The 21,084-nt window shown below is 43.1% G+C and overlaps 1 protein-coding gene across 3 annotated transcripts; it reads left to right on the plus strand.

Moving 5' to 3' along the window:
* Positions 1–529: 529 nt before the first annotated feature.
* Positions 530–20,352, plus strand: LOC133646628 (cilia- and flagella-associated protein 99-like). Of its 3 annotated transcripts, none has more exons than XM_062042205.1 (15): positions 530–703; positions 918–1,062; positions 1,126–1,220; positions 1,299–1,405; positions 1,483–1,648; positions 2,983–3,063; positions 3,134–3,202; positions 3,268–3,351; positions 3,435–3,520; positions 11,226–11,430; positions 12,129–12,273; positions 12,373–12,524; positions 18,067–18,272; positions 18,344–18,491; positions 18,633–20,352. In XM_062042205.1, exons 1-15 carry the CDS (start codon positions 590–592, stop codon positions 18,726–18,728), a joined length of 1,899 nt encoding a protein of 632 aa, XP_061898189.1. In that variant the 5' UTR covers positions 530–589; the 3' UTR covers positions 18,729–20,352. The 3 variants fall into 3 exon arrangements, with proteins under 3 accessions (XP_061898189.1, XP_061898190.1, XP_061898191.1); XM_062042206.1 differs by having other exon boundaries at positions 18,636–20,352; XM_062042207.1 differs by having other exon boundaries at positions 1,486–1,648.
* The last annotated feature ends 732 nt before the right edge of the window (positions 20,353–21,084 follow it).

Consider the following 21,084-nt stretch of genomic DNA (forward strand, 5'->3'; position numbering starts at 1 on the left):
CTCTGCTAAAGCCCCGTAAACGTGAAGTGAACGGACCTATAGCTTTACCACAACTAAAATAAGAGCGTATGGTCCGATTTTAATGATACATTACTTCAAGATTTGACATTTAGGTCTGTGATTTCCTTTCGAAACAAAAATTTCCAGTGGATTTGGAAGGCAGCATACGGATTTCGCTTACGTCACAACACACTACGTCATTTGTGTTATGGCAGCTAACAAAGGATTTGGATCTTGACACTTTGCCAATCCAAAACAGATGTGCCACACTCGTCAAATTATAATAATACGAAAATAATATTGCACATTGTTTTTTTTATTTGTAACATATTTCCCTTTCATACATTTTTGTTAGGCGTCCAATTCTGTTGATGATTGTTGCTAGGCAACGCATGACCATGACAACGAGGAAAACAAACCGCAAATTGTTGTTGAAAAACGTCTTTCAAATCATGTTTCGTTTTTTTTGTTTTTTACAAAAAAGAGGCGGATGTATTTATTTTCATGTGTATATTTAGTGTGACAAATTGTGTGTTCAGTTGAAGCGTTCAGATTGACAACCTTTTCAAACTTTCTGTGTGGATGTAAAATGGCAAAAAACTATGGATCACTTGTCAAGGAGGCCATTGTGCTGCTCGACAAGTACACCGCTAGCAAACACACCACAGAAGACTTTACTGAAGATGCTACCAAAAATCTGCAGGTATGACAATAGGATACAAAACAGAATAAAACTAAAGATGTTAAACAACACTTAAACTCCAGATTTAAATATAGACATTAGAGTGAGTAATATTCTAACACAGATAGGGCAAGTATTGTACAACTACAAATGCTAGTGACTTTTGCAGAAGATGGAAACTTATATAGAACAATAGTGACATGAAAATACAAATGTTACTACATATATTTTGTAGGGTCTGGAGGCTAAGGATAAGGAGTTCCTGATTGTTGTGGTCTCAGGATGTATTGAGCATAAAAAATTATTGGACATAGTCATCGACCCCTTCTATGCCCACAATCCAAAACACATACCTAAACAACATCGCAGCCAACTTACAGGTAATTTCAATCAGCTATTTGTTTTGGTTTTAAAACACTTTTAACAGTTTGTGTTTTTTTTAGTGATCTGCTCCCTCACCATATTTCACCTTGATGACCTCGGACTTCAGGTTTACAGCAACATTGTCAGCTGCCTGGACTTTAGGAGCATGCACACTGTAAGAAAACCGTTGCACTATAAAGACAGTCCAATGAAAACATTCTATATTATACAATATGTGCTGCCCTGATTGTAGTTCCTCAGTTTCTTCTTTGAACACCTCACCACTTGGATACAAGATGAGTGGACTTGCATGTACAATGCTGAATATGTGATGGCGCACTGGATTGATCCTCTGCTAAGGTGACGAAAGCATTGAAGTTAGCGGTTTCAAAAGTAAGTTACTGTGCGCATACAAAGCCACCCTTTCTGTCCTTTAGAAGGCGCTCTAAAATTGAGACACTCTTGGAGAAGCTTGAAGCTAGAGAGAGGGGAGAGAGGGCTTCACCCAAAACTACAGAGCCAGTGGAATTCTCTTTTTCAAAACGTAAACCACATTCTCCACCTCAGCCTACACTCAGCCCACCACCGGAAAAACACAGAGCAGTAAGAATGCTTTATAATATACACATTACATTGGGGCCATACCCCCGAATCAGTGCCATTTGTTTGTTGTAAATCTCTACAGTAACTTACATTTCTATCTTTTTAAAACATTAAATCTGATAATACAGAACTACTCAAAATATGTAGATCTTAAGCAATATTTTGTACAAGACTGTATGATTTTGCAAATACATCACATAAAGCCACAGGCCAAGTATGCTGATAGCATTTTGACACTAGGCACATCAGTGGTTCAACAAAATATGTATTAAAAAAACCCCAACCATCTAAGTAACAGGAGTCATGACGGAAGGCCGTATTTTTGGCCTTCCCATGACCTGCAGATGATCTGAACGATGCAACTTTCTGGACTATATGTGACTTTAGGAATATTCCCAAATTTTCACCAGAAGTTGGATAACACTCCTGAGTGAAAACCCCTGGAGTCGTCATCGTTTTCTTTTTTTAACTAAAATGAACTAAAATATAGTTGGGATAAGGAGTGACACAAATAGTTTTTTAAATTAAATTAATCACACTTTTGAATTTCGATTAATTGTGATTAATAAGGGTAAATTACTTGCTTACATAGCTTAAATTAACCTTAAAAAAGACCCTAATATTCAATATGTTTTACACAAATGCAATTCTATTGTCAGAAGGTCATAAACATTTTTTATATTTTTCACTTGAATGCATGTCATTTATTTGCTCAAAACTTGGCAACAGTTTCATCTAAAGTCCTGCTGTCAGGGTGTATTTTGAAGTGAAATTTGTGAGTGAGCACACCAGTCTTTGCACTGAGGTACAATATGCTTTGACCTGATCACTGACCCTATAGCAACCTGCTTTGTCTTTCAGGTATACATCCACGGTTAAGGTAAAGAAGCATGGACAGTCAAAATAAATTGCGTGATCAATCTGCAACTATACACTATTAACACAATCACATATTGTGATTAACCAAATGCATACTCATTTTTGACAGCCTTTAAAAAAACATTTCTGAAGAATTTAAATTATTACACATCCTGTAAAAGCCTAATTTTAGGAAGCAGGACAGGCATAATTTATACATTTTTTTCCCCTGGGGATGCAAATGGCACAGATTAATGGGATTGTAGGTGGGAATGTGAGTGAATGATTTTTTGTCTATATGCGTGTGTGCCCTGCAAACATTATATCGGGTAACCTGCCTCTCAGCTGGGATAGGTTCCAGCTTCCCCATGGTCGTGGAAGATGAATGGACACGGAACTATTGCTTGCATTTTGTGACATAGTTATTACGTTTCTTTATGATGGATGTACAGTATATACTTCTGTACCTTTTGTAGGTACCAAACAGCACATACAAGATTGGAAAAGATGTACAAATATTAGAAGAGAACAAGCAAAGGAACCATCAAATAATGGAGGTACTGTAGTGCACATTTCACTAGTCTGACAAGGCATTTTAATTGACATCCTGTCTGTTCTCCACAAAAGGATTTGCTGCATGAGGCAACTACGACATCATTCAGATGTGCAAATCCCAAAAAATCTGACCACCCAGAGGTATGAACTAGCTCCCGCACTGTGTAGATTCAAAATACAAAACAAGTGTTCCATATGCAACACAGAAAGTAATATCCCGGATAAAAGAAGAGTTGGACTCAAAGCTCAAGTTCAATTCAGAACACAGATGTCAGCCTTCTCCTGTTAAGGTGAGCACTAAGTATTCTCGGCTAGCAACATTAGTAGATTATAATTTAGTTGAAGAAATATCAATTTGCAACTTACTTGTTAGAAAAAGTGGCCAGTGAAACTCAACAGTGCCACCATCCTGCGACAGAGGGCGCTATATGACCGCAAGGTGGAGGAGGAGCTCCAGAGGTAACTGAATGCAGAATGTATGAAAGTCAATATTATATTACAAATCAAAACTTAAAATCTGTTAATATCTTACACAAAATGACCAAATAAACACAGTAAAGCCATGACATTTTCTCAAATAGTGGCCTCACTTTGACAGACGCTATGTCTGTTATTACTATATGAGAAGGGTTGCTGCCAACACTGAATAATAAACAGGGCACACTTTGTTAGAAGGGCTGGTCGACCCAATTTTTTTTCTTTTTAAAAAATAATACTTAATATAACCTGAATTGAATTTAAATGTACGTTCGTGAGTAATGCCAAAAATTGCACAGTAATTTAATTGTCATAAATAGAAATACTGTATATCCTGCTTAAAATAACAGAATACAAATATTTATTTAACAGAGCTTGGGCTTAAGTCAACCTAAATCTTTATGAATTGAGTATTCAGCTTCATGAGAGTGTCATCAACATAAAGATTGATGAGAATTATCAACTCCCTGAAAAATAAATAGTGCACATTGTTGGCAGGCCCGGCTGACCCTATCACCTGTTCCCCTACCATCATGGAGGATTATGAATTGGTTGGTTGCCTTTTTTTAAATTTGTGTGAATATTTTTTTAACAATTTGACTCAGATCTAAATTTAACATGAACATTTTTTTGCCCAAAATATTAAAAAAACAGGATAAAATAAATAACAGTCTTTTGTCTTTTAATCACCGCAGCGAGACAAAAACACATTTTATACAACTATGTGTTATTCTCTCATCTGTGACAGAGCAGGAAAGGACTGGGAATACATTTGCCGTAAAATATATTACAGTAAGCACCTTGTCATTCATGAATTAACATTTTTAAAACTATTTTTGATTCTCAGTCGCACGGGGCAAAGTGTTTCCCCTTTATTTTGTTCTTAAACATCGAGACAACCCGGCTCTCTGTGCCAAACTTCGAAAACCTTTGACCTAAATCATTTTATCTGCCACTAATACAGCAGACATTGCATATACAGTGCATCTGAAAAATATTTACAGCGCTTTACTTTTTCCACATTTTGTTATGTTACTTTCAAATGCTACAGAACCACATAACGACAATAAAAACATTTTGCAAATGGAAAAATACAAATAAAAATCACACATACAAAAGTATTCACAGCCTTTGCTCAGTACTTTGTTAATGCACCTTTGGCAGCAATTACAGCTTCAAGTCTTTTTGAATAGGATGCCATAAACTTGGCACACCTAAATTTGGGCTGTTTTGCTCATTCCTCTTTGCCCATTTTTCTTTTGCAGCACCTCTCAAGCTCCATTAGGTTGTATGGGAAGCGTTGGTTTTCATCCGTGATGTCTCCGTAGACTGCCGCATTCACCTTTCCCTCTATCCTGACTAGTCTCCCAGTTCCTACCGCTGAAAAACATCCCCACAGCATGATGCTGCCACAACCATGCTTCACTGTAGGGATGGTATTGGCCTGGGAATGAGTGGTGCCTGGTTTCCTCTAAACATGACACCTGGCATTCACGCCAAACAGTTTAATATTTGTCACAACAGACCAGAGATTTTTGTTTCTAAGGGTCTGAGAGTCTTTCAGATGCATTTTGGCAAACTTTTTTACTAAGAAATAGATTCCGTCTGGCCACTTTACCATACAGGCCTGATTAGTGGATTGCTGCAGAGATGGTTGTCCTTCTGGAAGGTTCTCCTCTCTCCACAGAGGAATGCTGTACCTCTGACAGAGTGACCATCGGGTACTTGGTCCCCTCCTTGACTAGACTAAGATCCATCCATCCATCTTCAACCGCTTATCCGGAATCGGGTCGCGGGGACAGCAGCTCCAGCAGAGACCCCCAGACTTCCCTCTCCAGAGCAACATTTGCGACTTCCTCCTGGGGAATCCCGAAGCGTTCCCAGGCCAGAGAGGAGATGTAATCCCCCCATCTGGTCCTTGGTCTGCCGCGGGGCCTCCTCCCAGTGGGACGTGCAACGAGGACCTCCCTAGGGAGACGCTCGTGAGGCATCCGCACGAGATGCCCGAACCACCTAAGCTGGCTCCTTTCCAAGCGAAGGAGCAGCGGCTCTACTCCGAGTCTCTCTCGGGTGACTGCACTTCTCACCCTATCTCTAAGGGAGATGCCAGCCACCCTTCTGAGGAAACTCATTTCGGCCGCTTGTATCCGCGATCTTATTCTTTCGGTCATTACCCACACTTCATGACCATAGGTGAGAGTAGGAATGTAGATAGCTCGGTAGACCGAGAGCTTTGCCTTCTGGCTCAGCTCCCGTTTCGTCACAACAGTGCGGCAGAGAGACTGCAATACTGCCCCAGCTGCTCCGATTCTCCGGCTGATTTCCTTCTCCATCTTTCCCTCACTCGTGAACAAGACCCCGAGATACTTAAACTCCTCCACCTGGGACAGAGTCCTGTCCCCTACCCGGACTGTACAAACCATCGGTTTCCTGCTGAGAACCATGGCCTCAGATTTGGAGATGCTGATCCTCATTCCAGCCGCTGAACACTCGGCTGCGAACCGATCCAGTGAGAGCTGAAGGTCACGAACCGAAGGTGCCATCAGGACCACATCATCTGCAAACAGCAGTGACGCAACCCTTAGCCCCCCGAGACGTATACCCTCTCCGCCATGGCCACGACTCCGCCTAGAAATCCTGTCCATGAAAATCACAAACAGGATAGGTGACAGAGCGCAGCCCTGGCGGAGACCAACCCCCACTGGAAACGGATCCGACTTACATCCAAGCACCCGGACACAACTCTCGCTTTGGTTGTACAGAGATTGGATGGCCCTCAACAGGGTTCCCCTCACTCCGTACTCCCTCAGCACCTCCCACAAGATCTCCCGAGGGACGCGGTCATACGCCTTCTCCAAATCCACAAAACACATGTAGACTGGATAGGCATACTCCCAGGCCCTCTCCAGGATTCCCGCAAGCGTAAAGAGTTGGTCAGTTGTTCCACGACCAGGACGGAATCCACATTGCTCCTCTTGAATCTGAGGTTCGACTATCGGCCGGACCCTCCTTTCCAGTACCTTGGCGTAAACTTTCCCAGGGAGGCTGAGTAGTGTGATACCCCTGTAATTAGCACACACCCTCTGGTCCCCCTTTTTGAAAAGGGGAACCACCACCCCAGTCTGCCACTCCCTCGGCACTGTCCCAGACTTCCACGCAATGTTGAAAAGGCGTATCAACCAAGACAGCCCATCAACACCCAGAGCCTTCAGCATTTCTGGACGGATCTCGTCAACCCCCGGAGCTTTGCCACTGTGGAGTTGTCTAACTACCTCAGTGACTTCACTCCGAGAGATCAACGTCGATCCCCCATCATCCTCAGGCCCTGCTCCTATCAGGGAGGGTGTGTCTGATGTATTTGGGTTCAGGAGTTCCTCAAAGTGCTCTTTCCAACGCCCCACGACTTCCTCACTTGAAGTCAGCAAAGTCCCATCCTTGCCGTACACAGCTTGGATGGTTCCCTGCTTCCCCCTCCTGAGGTGCCGTATGGTCTTCCAGAACAGCTTTGGTGCCGCCCGATAGTCCTTCTCCATGGATTCCCCGAACTGCTCCCACACCCTCTGCTTAGCCTCGTCCACAGCCACGGCCGCTGCCCTTCGGGCCCGCCGGTACCTTGCAACTGCCTCCGGAGTCCCCCGGGATAACATACCCCGGTAGGACTCCTTCTTCAGTCGGACGGCTTCCCTGACCACCACTGTCCACCAGGGTGTTCGAGGGTTACCGCCCCTTGAGGCACCTAAGACCTTCTGGCCACAGCTCGCATCTGCAGCTTTAGCAATAGAGGCTTTGAACATTGCCCATTCCTGTTCAATGTCCCCAACCTCCACAGGGATGGCAGAGAAGTCCCGCCGGAGGTGGGAGTTGAAGTCTTTCCGGACAGAGGACTCCTCCAAACGTTCCCAGTTCACCCGCACTACACGCTTGGGTTTGCCAGGTCTGTCCAGAGGTTTCCCCCGCCATCTAACCCAACTCACCACCAGATGGTGATCAGTTGACAGTTCAGCCCCTCTCTTCACCCGAGTGTCCAAAACATACGGCCTCAGATCAGCTGATACGATTACAAAATCGATCATTGATCTTTGGCCTAGGGTGCTCTGGTACCAGGTACACCTATGAGCATCCTTATGCTTGAACATGGTGTTTGTTATCGCAAGTCCGTGACTAGCACAGAAGTCCAATAACAATCCACCACTCAGGTTCAGATCAGGGAGACCGTTCCTCCCAATCACGCCAGTCCAAGTATCACTGTCATTGCCCACGTGCGCGTTGAAGTCCCCCAGCAAGACTATGGAATCCCCTGCCGGCGCCCCATACAGGACCCCATGCAAGGTATCCAAGAAGGCTGAATACTCTGAACTCCTGTTTGGTGCGTATGCACAAACAACAGTCAGAGTTTTCCCCCCTCCAACCCTAAGGCGAAGGGAGGCGACCCTCTTGTCCACTGGGGTGAACTCCAACGTACAGGCACTCAGCCGGGGACTCGTGAGTATCCCCACACCCGCCTGTGCCCTCACACCCTGAGCAACTCCAGAAGTGAACAAGGTCCATCCCTTGTCCAGGAGTGTGGTTTCAGAGCCCTTGCTATGCGTAGAGGTAAGCCCCACCAGATCCAACCGGTAGCGCTCCATCTCTCGCACCAGCTCAGGCTCCTTCCCCACCAGCGTAGAGACGTTCCACGTCCCGAAAGTCAGCCTCTGCTGCCCCGAATTGGTCCGTCCGGAGCCTCCACTTTCACCGCCATCCACTTGGCAGCGCACCCGACCCCACTGGTTCCGACCGCGGGTGGTGGGCCCACGTGGCAGAGAAGATGGCGTGTCCACGTAGCTTCTTCGGGCTGTGCCCGGCCGGGCTCCGTGGCAAGCCCGGCCACCAGGCGCTCGCTGACGAGCCCTACCTCCGGGCCTAGCTCCGGAGGAGGGCCCCGGGCTTCCTCCGGGCCGGGTAACGCATCCTCTTTTAGTGTAGTTCATGGGGGGTATCGTAACCCTGATGGGGGGGGCATTCGGGTGCTACACCTTGCCCAAGGGTGACCCGGAACTATGTAAGGCAGGGGCGTTCAACTCCCTGAGGCTTAATACAAGCCCACATACCTATTAGACTAAGATGAATGCAGCAATATACAGAGACATCCTGGATGAAAACCAACACTACCCATCAAACCTGATGGAGCTTGAGAGGTTCTGCAAAGAGAATTGGGCAAAACTGCCCAAAGATAGGTGTGCCAAGTTTGTGGCATCGTTTTCAAAAAGACTTGAGGCTGTAATTGCTGCCAAAGGTGAATCAACAAAGTATTGAGCAAAAGCTGTGAATACTTATGTAATGTGATTTTTTACATTGTCATAATTGGGTATGGTCTGTAAAATTTTCAGAACAAAAATGAATGTGTTCCATTTTAGAATAAGGCTGTAACATAAAAAAATGTGGAAAACATGAGGCATTGTGAATCATTTCCAGATGCACTGTAGGTAAAACTTACATTCATGATGGAGTTTAAAGACAAAGTTGGTCTGAATGGAACTACTGAAAATGATATTATAGTTAAATATATCCACATATAATGTCTTGCAATATTATTTAGGGTGCTACTTGTCAATAATACATTTTACAAAATCGTATTAATCCAAAATAAATTATTGAAAATAATGTTGTTTTTTAAATACAATCTTTATCTGCTCCCCTTTTGTTTTTTTAAATCTTTTTTTAAAAAAGACAACATTTTTAAAATATTTAATGTGAACATACTGTATATTGTACATCTATTTTTATATGTATAAGCATGTACATTTATGTAATAATAATTTTCCATATATCCTGTGTGGAGTTTGCATGTTCTCCCCATGACTGTGTGGGTTCCCTACGGGTACTGCAACTTTCTCCCACCTCCAAAGACATGCACCTGGGGATAGGTTGATTGACAACACTACATTGGCCCTATTGTGTGAATGTGAGTGTGAATGTTGTCTGTATATCTGTGTTGGCCCTGCGATGAGGTGGTGACTTGTCCACGGTGTACCCCGCCTTCCGCCCGAATGCAGGTGGGATAGGCTCCAGCACACCCGCGACCCCGAACGGGACAAGCGGTAGAAAATGGATGGATGGATGGAATTTTCCATAATTCTTTTTACATATTTTTGTGATAGATAGATAGTACTTTATTGATTCCTTCAGGAGAGTTCCCTCAAGAAAATTAAAAATATATACATATTAACTCATCAAGACACTGTGGTGACTTTTATCTAGATTGTTTACTAATCAATGGACGCTTAAATAGAGCAGTGGTTCTCAAATGGGGGTACGCGTACCCCTGGGGGTACTTGAAGGTATGCCAAGGGGTACGTGAGATTTTTTTTAAATATTCTAAAAATAGCAACAATTCAAAAATCCTTTATATATTTATTGAATAATACTTCAACAAAATATGAATGTAAGTTCATAAACTGAACATCAAATCAAGTAGGCTATTCCATTCATTACCATAAACCCAGAGTTTCCCCAATGCCATGATGGTTTGACCCTCACTAAAATGTCTGTCAAAAAGAACTGTGAAAAGAAATGCAACGATGCAATATTCAATGTTGACAGCTAGATTTTGTGGACATGTTCCATAAATATTGATGTTAAAGATTTATTTTTTTGTGAAGAAATGTTTAGAATTAAGTTCATGAATCCAGATGGATCTCTATTACAATCCCCAAAGAGGGCACTTTAAGTTGATGATTACTTCTATGTGTAGAAATCTTTATTTATAATTGAATCACTTGTTTATTTTTCAACAAGTTTTTAGTTATTTTTTATGTCTTTTTTTCCAAATAGTTCAAGAAAGACCACTACAAATTAGCAATATTCTGCACTGTTATACAATTTAATAAATCAGAAACTGATTACATAGTGCTGTATTTTACTTCTTTATCTCTTTTTTTCAACCAAAAATGCTTTGCTCTGATTAGGGGGTACTTGAATTAAAAAAATGTTCACAGGCGGTACATCACTGAAAAAAGGTTGAAAACCACTGAAATAGAGGACCCTCTCTTTGGAATAAACTACCACCAGCTCTTCAATTCACAACTACATTTTATTCTTTTAAAAAACAATTAAAGGCATGTTGGTCTCAAGTGAACTGTTTGCTTGATATATACAGTATATATGATATGTATTGTAGTTGACTTGTCTATTCTTGCTGCTGTAATAATCGTGACGTCTTGAGGGAGGTGACTTTACAAGACCTCCCTTACCTTTTCCACACATGTGTTTTGCTTTACATTGTATATTATTTGCTTTTTTGGTGTGTGTGCAAATAAGAATAATTGAAGAATTAGGAACGGGAAACATAGGCCCAATCCGGTGTCCTGTTTGTCCCCAGAAGAGAGCACACTGGTAGGAGAAATAAAGAGTACCGGAAAATTAAAGTGTTAGATTAAATTAATTTCTTATGAAAAAAATTGTTTTGTTTTTCATAAGATTAAGTTTTCGTCTAACTTTTTGGAATGCTAACTGACAAAAACTAGGGTCGACCTCACTGCTCTAAAGTAGAATACAAACCGGGCTCGACCGCTATAGGAGGAAATATTGTAATTGGAAAAAGTAACTACAACACAAAAAAGTAACCTTAAAAAACAAACAAAAAATAGAATCTTCAAATGGTATGTACTTACTTACTGCTGAGTTCCATTTGCCCTTATGTTGACAGATTAGAAACGCTGGCGAAGGGAGCGCACGAGTCCTCTTCTTTTCATCAATGGCAAAAAGAAATGCGTGAAAAAGACCAACAGGAACGGTTGGCAAAGATTGACCAGAAACATGCAGAAATCCTGCTTGGACAATATGAGAAATTTATCAGCCGCACAAAAGCAGTAGAACTTAAAAAGAAGTCTGCTCGGCTCAAAAAAGAAGAGGTGGGTGCACAAACAACTCATGATGACAGTGCAACATGTACAGTGTCTTCTCAAAGGTCTTAAAGTCGTTAGTGTACAGCTTGATAGAAGTATACATCTACGGTCCTCTGAAAGTAAGTAATAATAAATACACAGATATTGTCTAAACGGCTGAAAACACAAGTATAACTCATCGTGAACCAAGTTGTCCAAATGTCCAAACTGTGTCCAAAGTGTCAATATTAAATATTTCACTGCCTTAATCCTCTTGGGCATGGAATTGACCAGAGCTGTTACTGGAATTCTCTTCCACGATCCAGGAGGGGATCATACTCTGTTTCAGAATGTCACGGTATTTGTTGATTTTCTCGTTGGCGTCTCATCTTGTCAAACCGCATCTCCACAGAGCAATCATGCAGCCCCAGGCCATGTTTCCACGCTGCCATGTTTGAGTTTAGGCAAGACACAATTATCTTGGTGCTCACTTGTGTTGCCAGCGATTTACACAATGGGTGTGTGTTAACTCCTTTTTAGCAGATAATAAATATTTATAGCTAAACAAGCTGTACATTGACTACTCTAAAGTGCATGTATGTACAAGTTTCCTACAGTAATTCCCTTGAAAACAATATACTGTAATAAAGACAGTTGCTAAAATGTGAGGGCAAAACTCACTTTTCTGGCATACTGAATGGTGTCCTATGGTGTCTTTCTCCCAGGCATCTGAACTGACTCTGCAAAGGGTCCAAAGAAGGTTGCAGGAGGTAAATGAAAAGAGAGACTTAGTGCAACAAGTATCAGAGAACTGTAAAAAGAACCCCAAAGAAGCTAAAGAGATGATGATGAAGTTCAAGCAGAGTGTTGGTAAGCACGCTACACACGGTAACACCATATTTCAAAGCGTAACAATCATTTGCTTTGGGGTTCCTATTTGAGATAATAATTTTTATTCTATCATCACAGCAAAAGACATAACAGGGCACAGTCAAACGCTCCTCCTTCAAGCACAAGAAGAAGCCCGGGCAGAGCTCAACAGGAAATTTCACACCATAAGTGAACTCCATACCATTGAATATGTTCCTCTCATTACGTTTAAATATTTTGATGACACAGAGGTGAGTAAGAGATCATATGGTGGCCCACCACACATAGATTTGGCTTTCCCCTCACTGAGAAACACATTATAATGGGACTGTCTGTTGATGTAGCATGCCATACACAGTAGGTTAGGGTATATGTATGGAAGTATTATTGTAGCAAAATTATTTGCAAACGTGTATCTCAATCTATGCGGGTGTAATCAAATGTGCATGCATGTGTACTAATTTGTGTCTGCACACCAATCTGAGTGTGTGCATTCAGATCCGCGTGTTTTAAAGTGTCTGTCTCTCCCTAATCATAAAGAACCCTCGATAGGCTGTCTACTTACATGTGACTTTTGCAACACTTCTGCCGTGTACAATTTCAGCGAGCGCATCCAGATTTGTGAGCGTGTAATACAATTCAGAAGTGTGTGTGTGTAAAATAATCTGCGTGCGCGTATCTGAGGTGTGCCTACATTTAACCAACCACGGAAGACACCAGGCAATTTAAACCACTCAGAAACAATGTACAGCTGAGTTGTGAAAGAGAGACCTCAATACCCGCCTTACATTGTTTCTGATTGGTTTAAATCGTGTAGTGTCTTCCTTGGTTGGTTAAATGTAGGCACAGTGGATTGATGGTACGGGGATGGCCATGGCACGTTAGGAAGACTATGTCTTCCGGCTGGCCTGGGAACGCCTCGGGAGGAGCTGGACGAGGTGGCTCGGGAGAGGGAAGTCTGGGCTTCTCTGCTTAGGCTGCTGCCCATGCGACCCGACCTCGGATAAGCGGAAGTAAATGGATGGATGGATATTTGATGATCGATCGTTAAAGAAAAATAAATGTTACATTTAAACATTTTAAGATTTAATTAGTACACAAATAAACATTTTGTACCACATGAACACAAGTACCGAAAATTGGTACCGTTGAGTACCGGTATCAAATCACAGGTACCGGAAACTGGTACCGTATCAATTCAAATGTGAACGGTACCCATCCCTATTTGTCAGACATGTTTTGTAATGGTATTCTGTGATATTTGCAAGTAAAGAAATGCTAGTAAATCAGTTGAGGAATATTGTGTAAATTATTTGTTAACATGTTCTGGTTAAGTCCTCAATTACAAATTGATTAGCAGGCTGAATATTGCATTTTATTAATTAATAGGGAAGGTTCAAACATTGCCATGCAGCAATATGAAGACTATCGAGTTGTACAACATGTAATGTACAAAATATCAGAAGCATTTATTCAGGTAGATATATCACAGATTACAGCTGGGATAGCCTGCAGGCCCCCCATGACCCGAAAAGGGACAAGCGGTAGGAAATGGATGGATGGATATTACCAAACATATTTGATAATCAAAGCATGATCATAACAATCCACATGTTGTGTTATTTATGCGTGAAACTGTTCTAAACATGGAAGTGTAGCTCCTCCTAAAGCAGTAATACAAATTCTGTATTTCTACAAAATACAAAATCTGGCAAAGACACAACACACGGTAGGTATTTTTTTTTTCTTTTCATTAAATCGTGTTTGTCCTTTTTGTGTTGAGCTGTTTAAAAAAAGCATATTTAAAACACATTTCATTAAAGGAAATTAATTGTCCGTTCATGGTGTTAAAACTTGACAATATTCCGTCCGGGGTACACTTACCGTATTTTTTGGAGTATAAGTCGCTCCGGAGTATAAGTCGCACCGGCCGTAAATGCATAATAAAGAAGGAAAAAAACATATACAGTAAGTCGCACTGGAGTATAAGTTGCATTTTTTTGGGGAAATGTATTTGATAAAACCCAACACCAAGAATAGACATTTGAAAGGCAATTTAAAATAAATAAAGAATAGTGAACAACAGGCTGAATAAGTGTACGTTATATGACACATAAATAACCAACTGAGAACGTGCCTGGTATGTTAACGTAACATATTGTGGTAATGTTAGGATCCGCTGCTCAGATCACAGTTTGTTTACTTTTTAGTGTCACGTGTGTTTTCAGCACCTTGTTTTTGTTTCTGTTGCCATGACGGCAGATTGTACTCACCTGCCTCTGGTTAGCGTTCGGGACGCGCACCTGTTGCCCGAGCGCTAATCAGAGGGCTATTTAGTCTTTGCCCAGGCCTCACTCGGCCTGGCTTGCTAATTTGCTTATATGCAACAAGTAACGACTTCTTCGATTCCTGCTAGCTTTCATGCTATATTATTTTTGCTTGCTAGCTCCCATGCTAGTCCCTTCGTTTTTGTCTTTTGTGCTATGTACACGTCTTTGTTTTTTCCCTGCTATGATTTATTTGCTTAAATAAATCATTTTCCTACCTGCACGCTGTGTCCGAGGCCGTCTGCATCCCCGGGAGAACACCTCGCACCACGATGCGACCCCGTCGTTACAGTAGCAAGCCAGCAAGAAAAGGTTCTCCCGCAGCGAGCACGTTGGAGGAGATGGATGAAGGTGCGTGGGAGGTGTTGCGAGCGATGGAGGCGGAGACGCTTCGCTATTCCCCTTCGGAGCGCCAGGACCTGTTATGGGGTCCTAACGGAAAGCTGGTCCCAATCCACTCCGTTTGGCCCGAGGACATTGCCACACCTCCGCAGTACCGGACGCGTCAGCGAAGATGGAAGCCGCCCAAAAGGTCTTCACTTTGCTGCCAAGACGCGCCACTCCCTCAAACTCCTCCACCGGTACACAGCAAGCTACATGCAGCCCAAGCTACCCCTCCTCAGATGTTTGGCAACCCAATTGATCACTTCGCCAAACATTTTTCCGACTGGGCTGTCAGTCACATGGACAGCGGCAACAATGACGTCATTCCATTGGCGCCCCCTGATGAGGTAACTCCGCCCACTTCTGATGACGTCTAGATTCAAGATGATTTTTTTCCATCTTCTACTCCTTTTTGTCAGCCGCTTCCTATGGACGTTAATTCTAAAATAAAACATTATCAGGACATTTTTTTACAAACACGCTCACCAGGTTTGTCAATGTCCTCCAGGACTCAATCTCCACCCCCAGTGACTTTTACTCCACCCACAGCACAGATTTTTTCCCCTTGTGCTCCCACCCAATCTCAAGTGGGGGGTGAGAATAAACATTTTGGACATTTTAAAGGGGACGAGTATACCCCCCTCCTGACCTCCCTCCATCCACCCTTGAAGACGGTTCCAAACCACAAGGAGCGCGTCTGGTATCCGCTTCTTGAAGGGGGGGCTAGTACTGGGAGCTGTGCTAGTGGGGTGGCACAACTACGCTCAGCCAAGCCACAACCTCCTGCCCGGCCACCGCCACCAGTTTTTCGGCGTGCTAAGCCGCAACCTCCTGCTCGGCCACCGCCACCAGTCCTTCGGCGGGCTAAGCCGCAACCTCCTGCTCGGCCACCGCCACCAGTCCGTCTGCGTGCTAAACCGCAACCACCTGCCCGGCCGCCACCACCGGTTTTTCGGCCTGCTAAGCCGCAACCGCCAGCTAGGCCACCTGCACCTAAGCTAGCGCCAAGGCTAAGGCTAGCACCAGCTCCACCACAGGTTCCAGTACCTGCACCTCGGCTGGTTCCCACACCAGTACCTGCACCTCGGCTGGTTCCCACACCAGTACCTGCACCTCGGCTGGTTCCCGCACCAGTACCTGCACCTCGGCTGGTTCCCGCACCAGTACCTGCACCTCGGCTGGTTCCCGCACCAGTACCTGCACCTCGGCTGGTTCTCGCATCAGTACCTGCACCACGACTGGTTCTCGCACCAGTACAAACTCCTCGGCTGGTTCTCGCACCAGCACAAACTCCTCGGCTGGTTCTCGCGCCAGCACCGACTGCCACGACAGCGACTACTGCTGCCACGACAGCGACTCCTGCTGCCACGACAGCGACTCCTGCTGCCACGACAGCGACTCCTGCTGCCACGACAGCGACTCCTGTTCCAATGACAGCGACTCCGGCTGCCGCGACAGCGACTCCGGCTGCCGCGACTCCGGCTGCCGCGACAGCGACGACGACGCCACCTCCTGCTCCGGCTGCCACAGCAACGACGACGCCGCCGCCTCCTGCTTCCACGGCGACGGCGACTCTTCCTGCTGCCACGGCGACATCTGCTCTCTCCTCGTCTCCAGTGGGCCTTCCCAGGGCGCCGCCACCTTCCTCGCCCTTATCGTTGTCTCTGCGACCTCGAGTGGTCCGGCTGCGCAAGCGGAAAGCAGGTCCCCGCATGCAGCCCTCGAGGTCAGTGAAGGGACGCCAGTGGCGCAAACAGCAGCGACATCCAAGACTTTGTTGCAGGACTCAGAGGCTGCTGAACTTCTGGCGCCACTCACGCCCACCTTCTCGGCGGCCACGAATGTGGCCTTTCCGTGGTCGCCCGCCTCGCCAGCGGCGGCGGCGTTCCATTCGCCGCCGCCACCTGACCCTTCCCCGGTGGATTCGGGGACACGGGGCCCGGCGACCCACCACCAAGTCCTCCCTCCGCCCGCCCTTGACTCGTGAACTATTGCTGTTTTTTTTTGGGTTCCAGTTGTTTTTTTGTCTTCAAGGGACATCTGGAATCTGTCCTTTTAGGGGGGGTACTGTTAGGATCCGCTGCTCAGATCACAGTTTGTTTACTTTTTAGTGTCACGTGTGTTTTCAGCACCTTCTTTTTGTTTCTGTTGCCATGTTGGCAGATTGTGCTCACCTGCCTCTGGTTAGCGTTCGGGACGCGCACCTGTTGCCCGAGCGCTAAACAGAGGGCTATTTAGTCTTTGCCCGGGCCTCACTCGGCCTGGCTTGCTAATTTGCTTATATGCAACAAGTAACGACTTCTTCGATTCCTGCTAGCTTTCATGCTATATTATTTTTGCTTGCTAGCTCCCATGCTAGTCCCTTTGTTTTTGTCTTTTGTGCTATGTACACGTCTTTGTTTTTTCCCTGCTATGATTTATTTGCTTAAATAAATAATTTTCCTACCTGCGCGCTGTGTCCGAGGCCGTCTGCATTCCTGGGAGAACGATCGCGCACCGCGATGCGACCAGGTCGTTACAGGTAAGAGTCATTCAAATAACTATAACATATAGAACATGCTATACGTTTACAAAAAAACAATCTGTCACTCCTAATCGCTAAATATGATGAAATCTTATACGTCTAGTCTCTTACGAGAATGAGCTAAATATTATTTGATATTTTACGGTAATGTGTTAATAATTTCACACATAAGTCGCTTCTGAGTATAAGTCGCACCGCCGGCCAAACTATGAAAAAAAACTGCGACTTATAGTCTGAAAAATACGGTATTAATGATGAAAAATTGTATGTATCTGCAATTATTTGTGATTAATTTTGAGTTAACTATGAACAAAATGCAATTATTGCAATTAAATATTTTAATCGTTTGACAGCCCTGAAATTAATTTGTTGTTTTTCTTACTTTTGAAGTTTTTTACTCACTTTATATCTTCTTAAATCTTCTCTTCTACAGCATATATTACAATTACATGCGTCACAGCCAAATATGCTAATCCTATGATGCGATCATCTTGCACTCTCTCCAACCGCAAATAGTAATGTAATAACACTGTCTCATGTTTTACCTTCTTCTTTAAGCATGCGGGCCATGAACTGCTAGAAGAGATGTCCCACGTCGAGCTGAAGGAACGCCTGTTCTTCATAAAGGAAGCAGAGATGAACGAGCAGCAGAAGAAGCGAGAGTGTATCCTGGAGGAAAAACAGAAAAAGAAGCAACTGTTGTTGGATGTCGAGGACACCATCAGCCTCCACAATAAAGCCAGGGAAGCAGCTACTACCATCAGGTCAGCAAAATGTGGTGCTAAAGACTCCGTTTTTGAGGAAAACAACACATATTGATCTTGCTGTATTGTAGAAAAGAGGAGGAGAAGGAAGTCAAGCTAAGATTGCAGCAGACTCGAGAGGAGACGTTCTCGGCTCTGCGAAAAAAGTGTGAGGAGGTGAAACTTAGGTGCCACAAACTGAAGCAAAGTCAATTGAACAAGACTAAATGTTCAAAGCAGGTACAGTAGCATCATCCTAACCTACTAGTAGGCAACCAAGTATGACATGGCTTGCTGTCTTTTCTCAGTGTTCCTGTTAAGATTATTATAGTGACAGTAAATATATTTTCTTTGTCTTTGTTTTGATCGGATGGATTCAAGAAGATAAGCTGGGAAGACATGGAGCAGCGCTTAGAGCAGTATGTCGAGAGGAAAGACCCTCAAATTGTTTCTCAAAAGGGAAAATTTAAGAAATAATGTTGAGTTTTAGTTTAATCATTTAGCATAGCACATTAAAAACCCCAGTTGGCCAAAGTCCGGTACATTATTTAAAAATAATGCAAAGCACTGTCACATTTACATTTCAACACAGCAGGAAGAATAAAATACTGCAATAGCACTTATATTTTAAAGGAAAATAGCGTATAGTTCTAACTTATATCTGTCAGTAGACTCCATATGGAAGCGCTAAAAACTACAATATGGCTGACAGAGAGAAGATGCGGTCAAAGTGGAGAGGCACGTAAATAAGACCGCCCACATACCGGTGCAGCCTGAAGAGACGGTCAGAAAGCGGCTTAAACACGGTCTGTAAAACACAATCATGCAAACTTTTGACCAAAGAACCACCATTACATGTTATGTAGACCACAAGGTAGTCTTATCAATGTAGAAAATAAATCATAATATGACCCCTTTTAAAGAAGTGCGTAAAGATATCACATACAATTCTAAAATATAATACATGAAATAAAATGTACAAAAATATGAAATAAACGGCCTAATTGGATTTGAATGCCATGGAGTAAATATGTTTTAGTCTAGATTTAAACTGGCTCGGGGACTGGGAAGATCCAATAGGACAGTGATTCTGAAACTGTGGTACACGAATCACTAGTGGTATGCAGGCTCAATCTGGTGGTATGCCAAATAAGTCTGTATATATGTACTCTATATGGAGTATCATTGTTGAGGATATGTGTGCATTGTGTGTATTGTTATAGTGACCAAAATATTGAATATACTTGTTAAATAAAAACTTTGCCTTGTTTTTAATGGATACTTAGGCGTACTACGCTACTACTGTATTTCAATGTTGGTCATTATCGTGGTACTTGGACAGCTAATTGTTTTCTGAGGTGGTACTTTGTGAAAAAAGTTTGAGAACGACTGTAATAGAAAAATAAAGGCTATTCAACAGTCTAGGCCATGCTACTAAAAAGGCACTCTCTTCCCTGGTTTTGAGCCTAGGCCTAGGCCACCTCATCGCAGGGACAACCATTCACACTCACATTCACACACTAGGTCCAATTTGTTTAGTGTTGCCAATTAGCCTATCGCCAGGTGCATGTCTTTAGTGGTGGGAGGAACCCACACGGTCATAGGGCGAACATGCAAACTCCACACAGAAAGACAGAGCCCTGAAATCGAACCCAGGACCTTCTTATTGTGAGGCACGCGCACTAACAACTGCTCCACCGTGCTGACCACTTAATAAAATAAAAAATTATGAAAATGCAACATTTTAAATCCGACTTTACCGGCTAAAAACATTGCCAAAACAAATGAATAGTGTCCAAAGCAGACCTAGAAAGACTCTTACATGCCTTTGTCTCCAGTGTCCCTAGACTATTGCTACTGTAATGGTCTTCTCACACATGATTCTTGTCAATCCACCTGGTGGAACAGCCCTCTAAAGTGTGATTATTCTTTTTCAATTGCAGACTAATGAACAGATTTACTCTGATGCAAGTCTTTGGAAATGCTTTGGGGATTCCATATTTTCTTAGAATTGAGTGAATCTAAAAGTTTTTGTTTCCGCTTGATATAAAAATGAAACTGTTACTATCACAACTTGATACTTGATTTGATTGTTTCTTAAGCCAGAAAGTTGCCATTGAATTGACTATAGTTTTGTGTCATGTCTGTTATTTGCTGTTTTCTACAAAAAAACCTGAATAAACATATCCTTCAAATCTTGAGATCCCAACATTTTTAAGACTCATTTTCAAAGACTATTACAAATCAACATGAAATGGCAGAAAGACAATAACTGTAATGTTTGAGTAGAAATCTGCTATATAAATAAAGTAAAATTTATTTAGTACAATTTGAATATACATTTATTGAAAGCTAACGTTAGTAGCTAAACTTTGCTAAATTGTTATCATTAGCTAACCACACACAAAGCTAGTGTACGTTACGTCCGGGCAAAGTTAACGTGCTAAACGCTGTGAGAGGGCAGGAATTGGGATATCATGCTTACAGTATACAACCTGCCCGGTCCATTCCCGGCTTCCGTTAGCCCGGGACTGCAAACAATCTCTTTAAAAAACAAACTACAAAATAACAATGCAAATTGTTTCAAAACTACATCACAGAATAATACTTTATAACAGCGCTATTTAACAAAATTGTTTAAGAGACCCTATTTCCATAAGGGGTTGGAGGGTGTTTTTGGGGAGGGAGGTGCAGACTCCTCCCTTCACTGTTTTTTTATTTCCTTTGTCAGAGTTAAACAATAAATAAATAAATACAAATAACCATGTTACGCAAAAATTGGGTTTTTTGGGGGGGGGGGGGGAGACGGACGACGATATGGGTTTAAATTTAT

The sequence above is a fragment of the Entelurus aequoreus genome, linkage group LG03, assembly GCF_033978785.1.
Source record: "Entelurus aequoreus isolate RoL-2023_Sb linkage group LG03, RoL_Eaeq_v1.1, whole genome shotgun sequence".
In the NCBI taxonomy this organism is placed as follows: Eukaryota; Metazoa; Chordata; class Actinopteri; order Syngnathiformes; family Syngnathidae; genus Entelurus; species Entelurus aequoreus.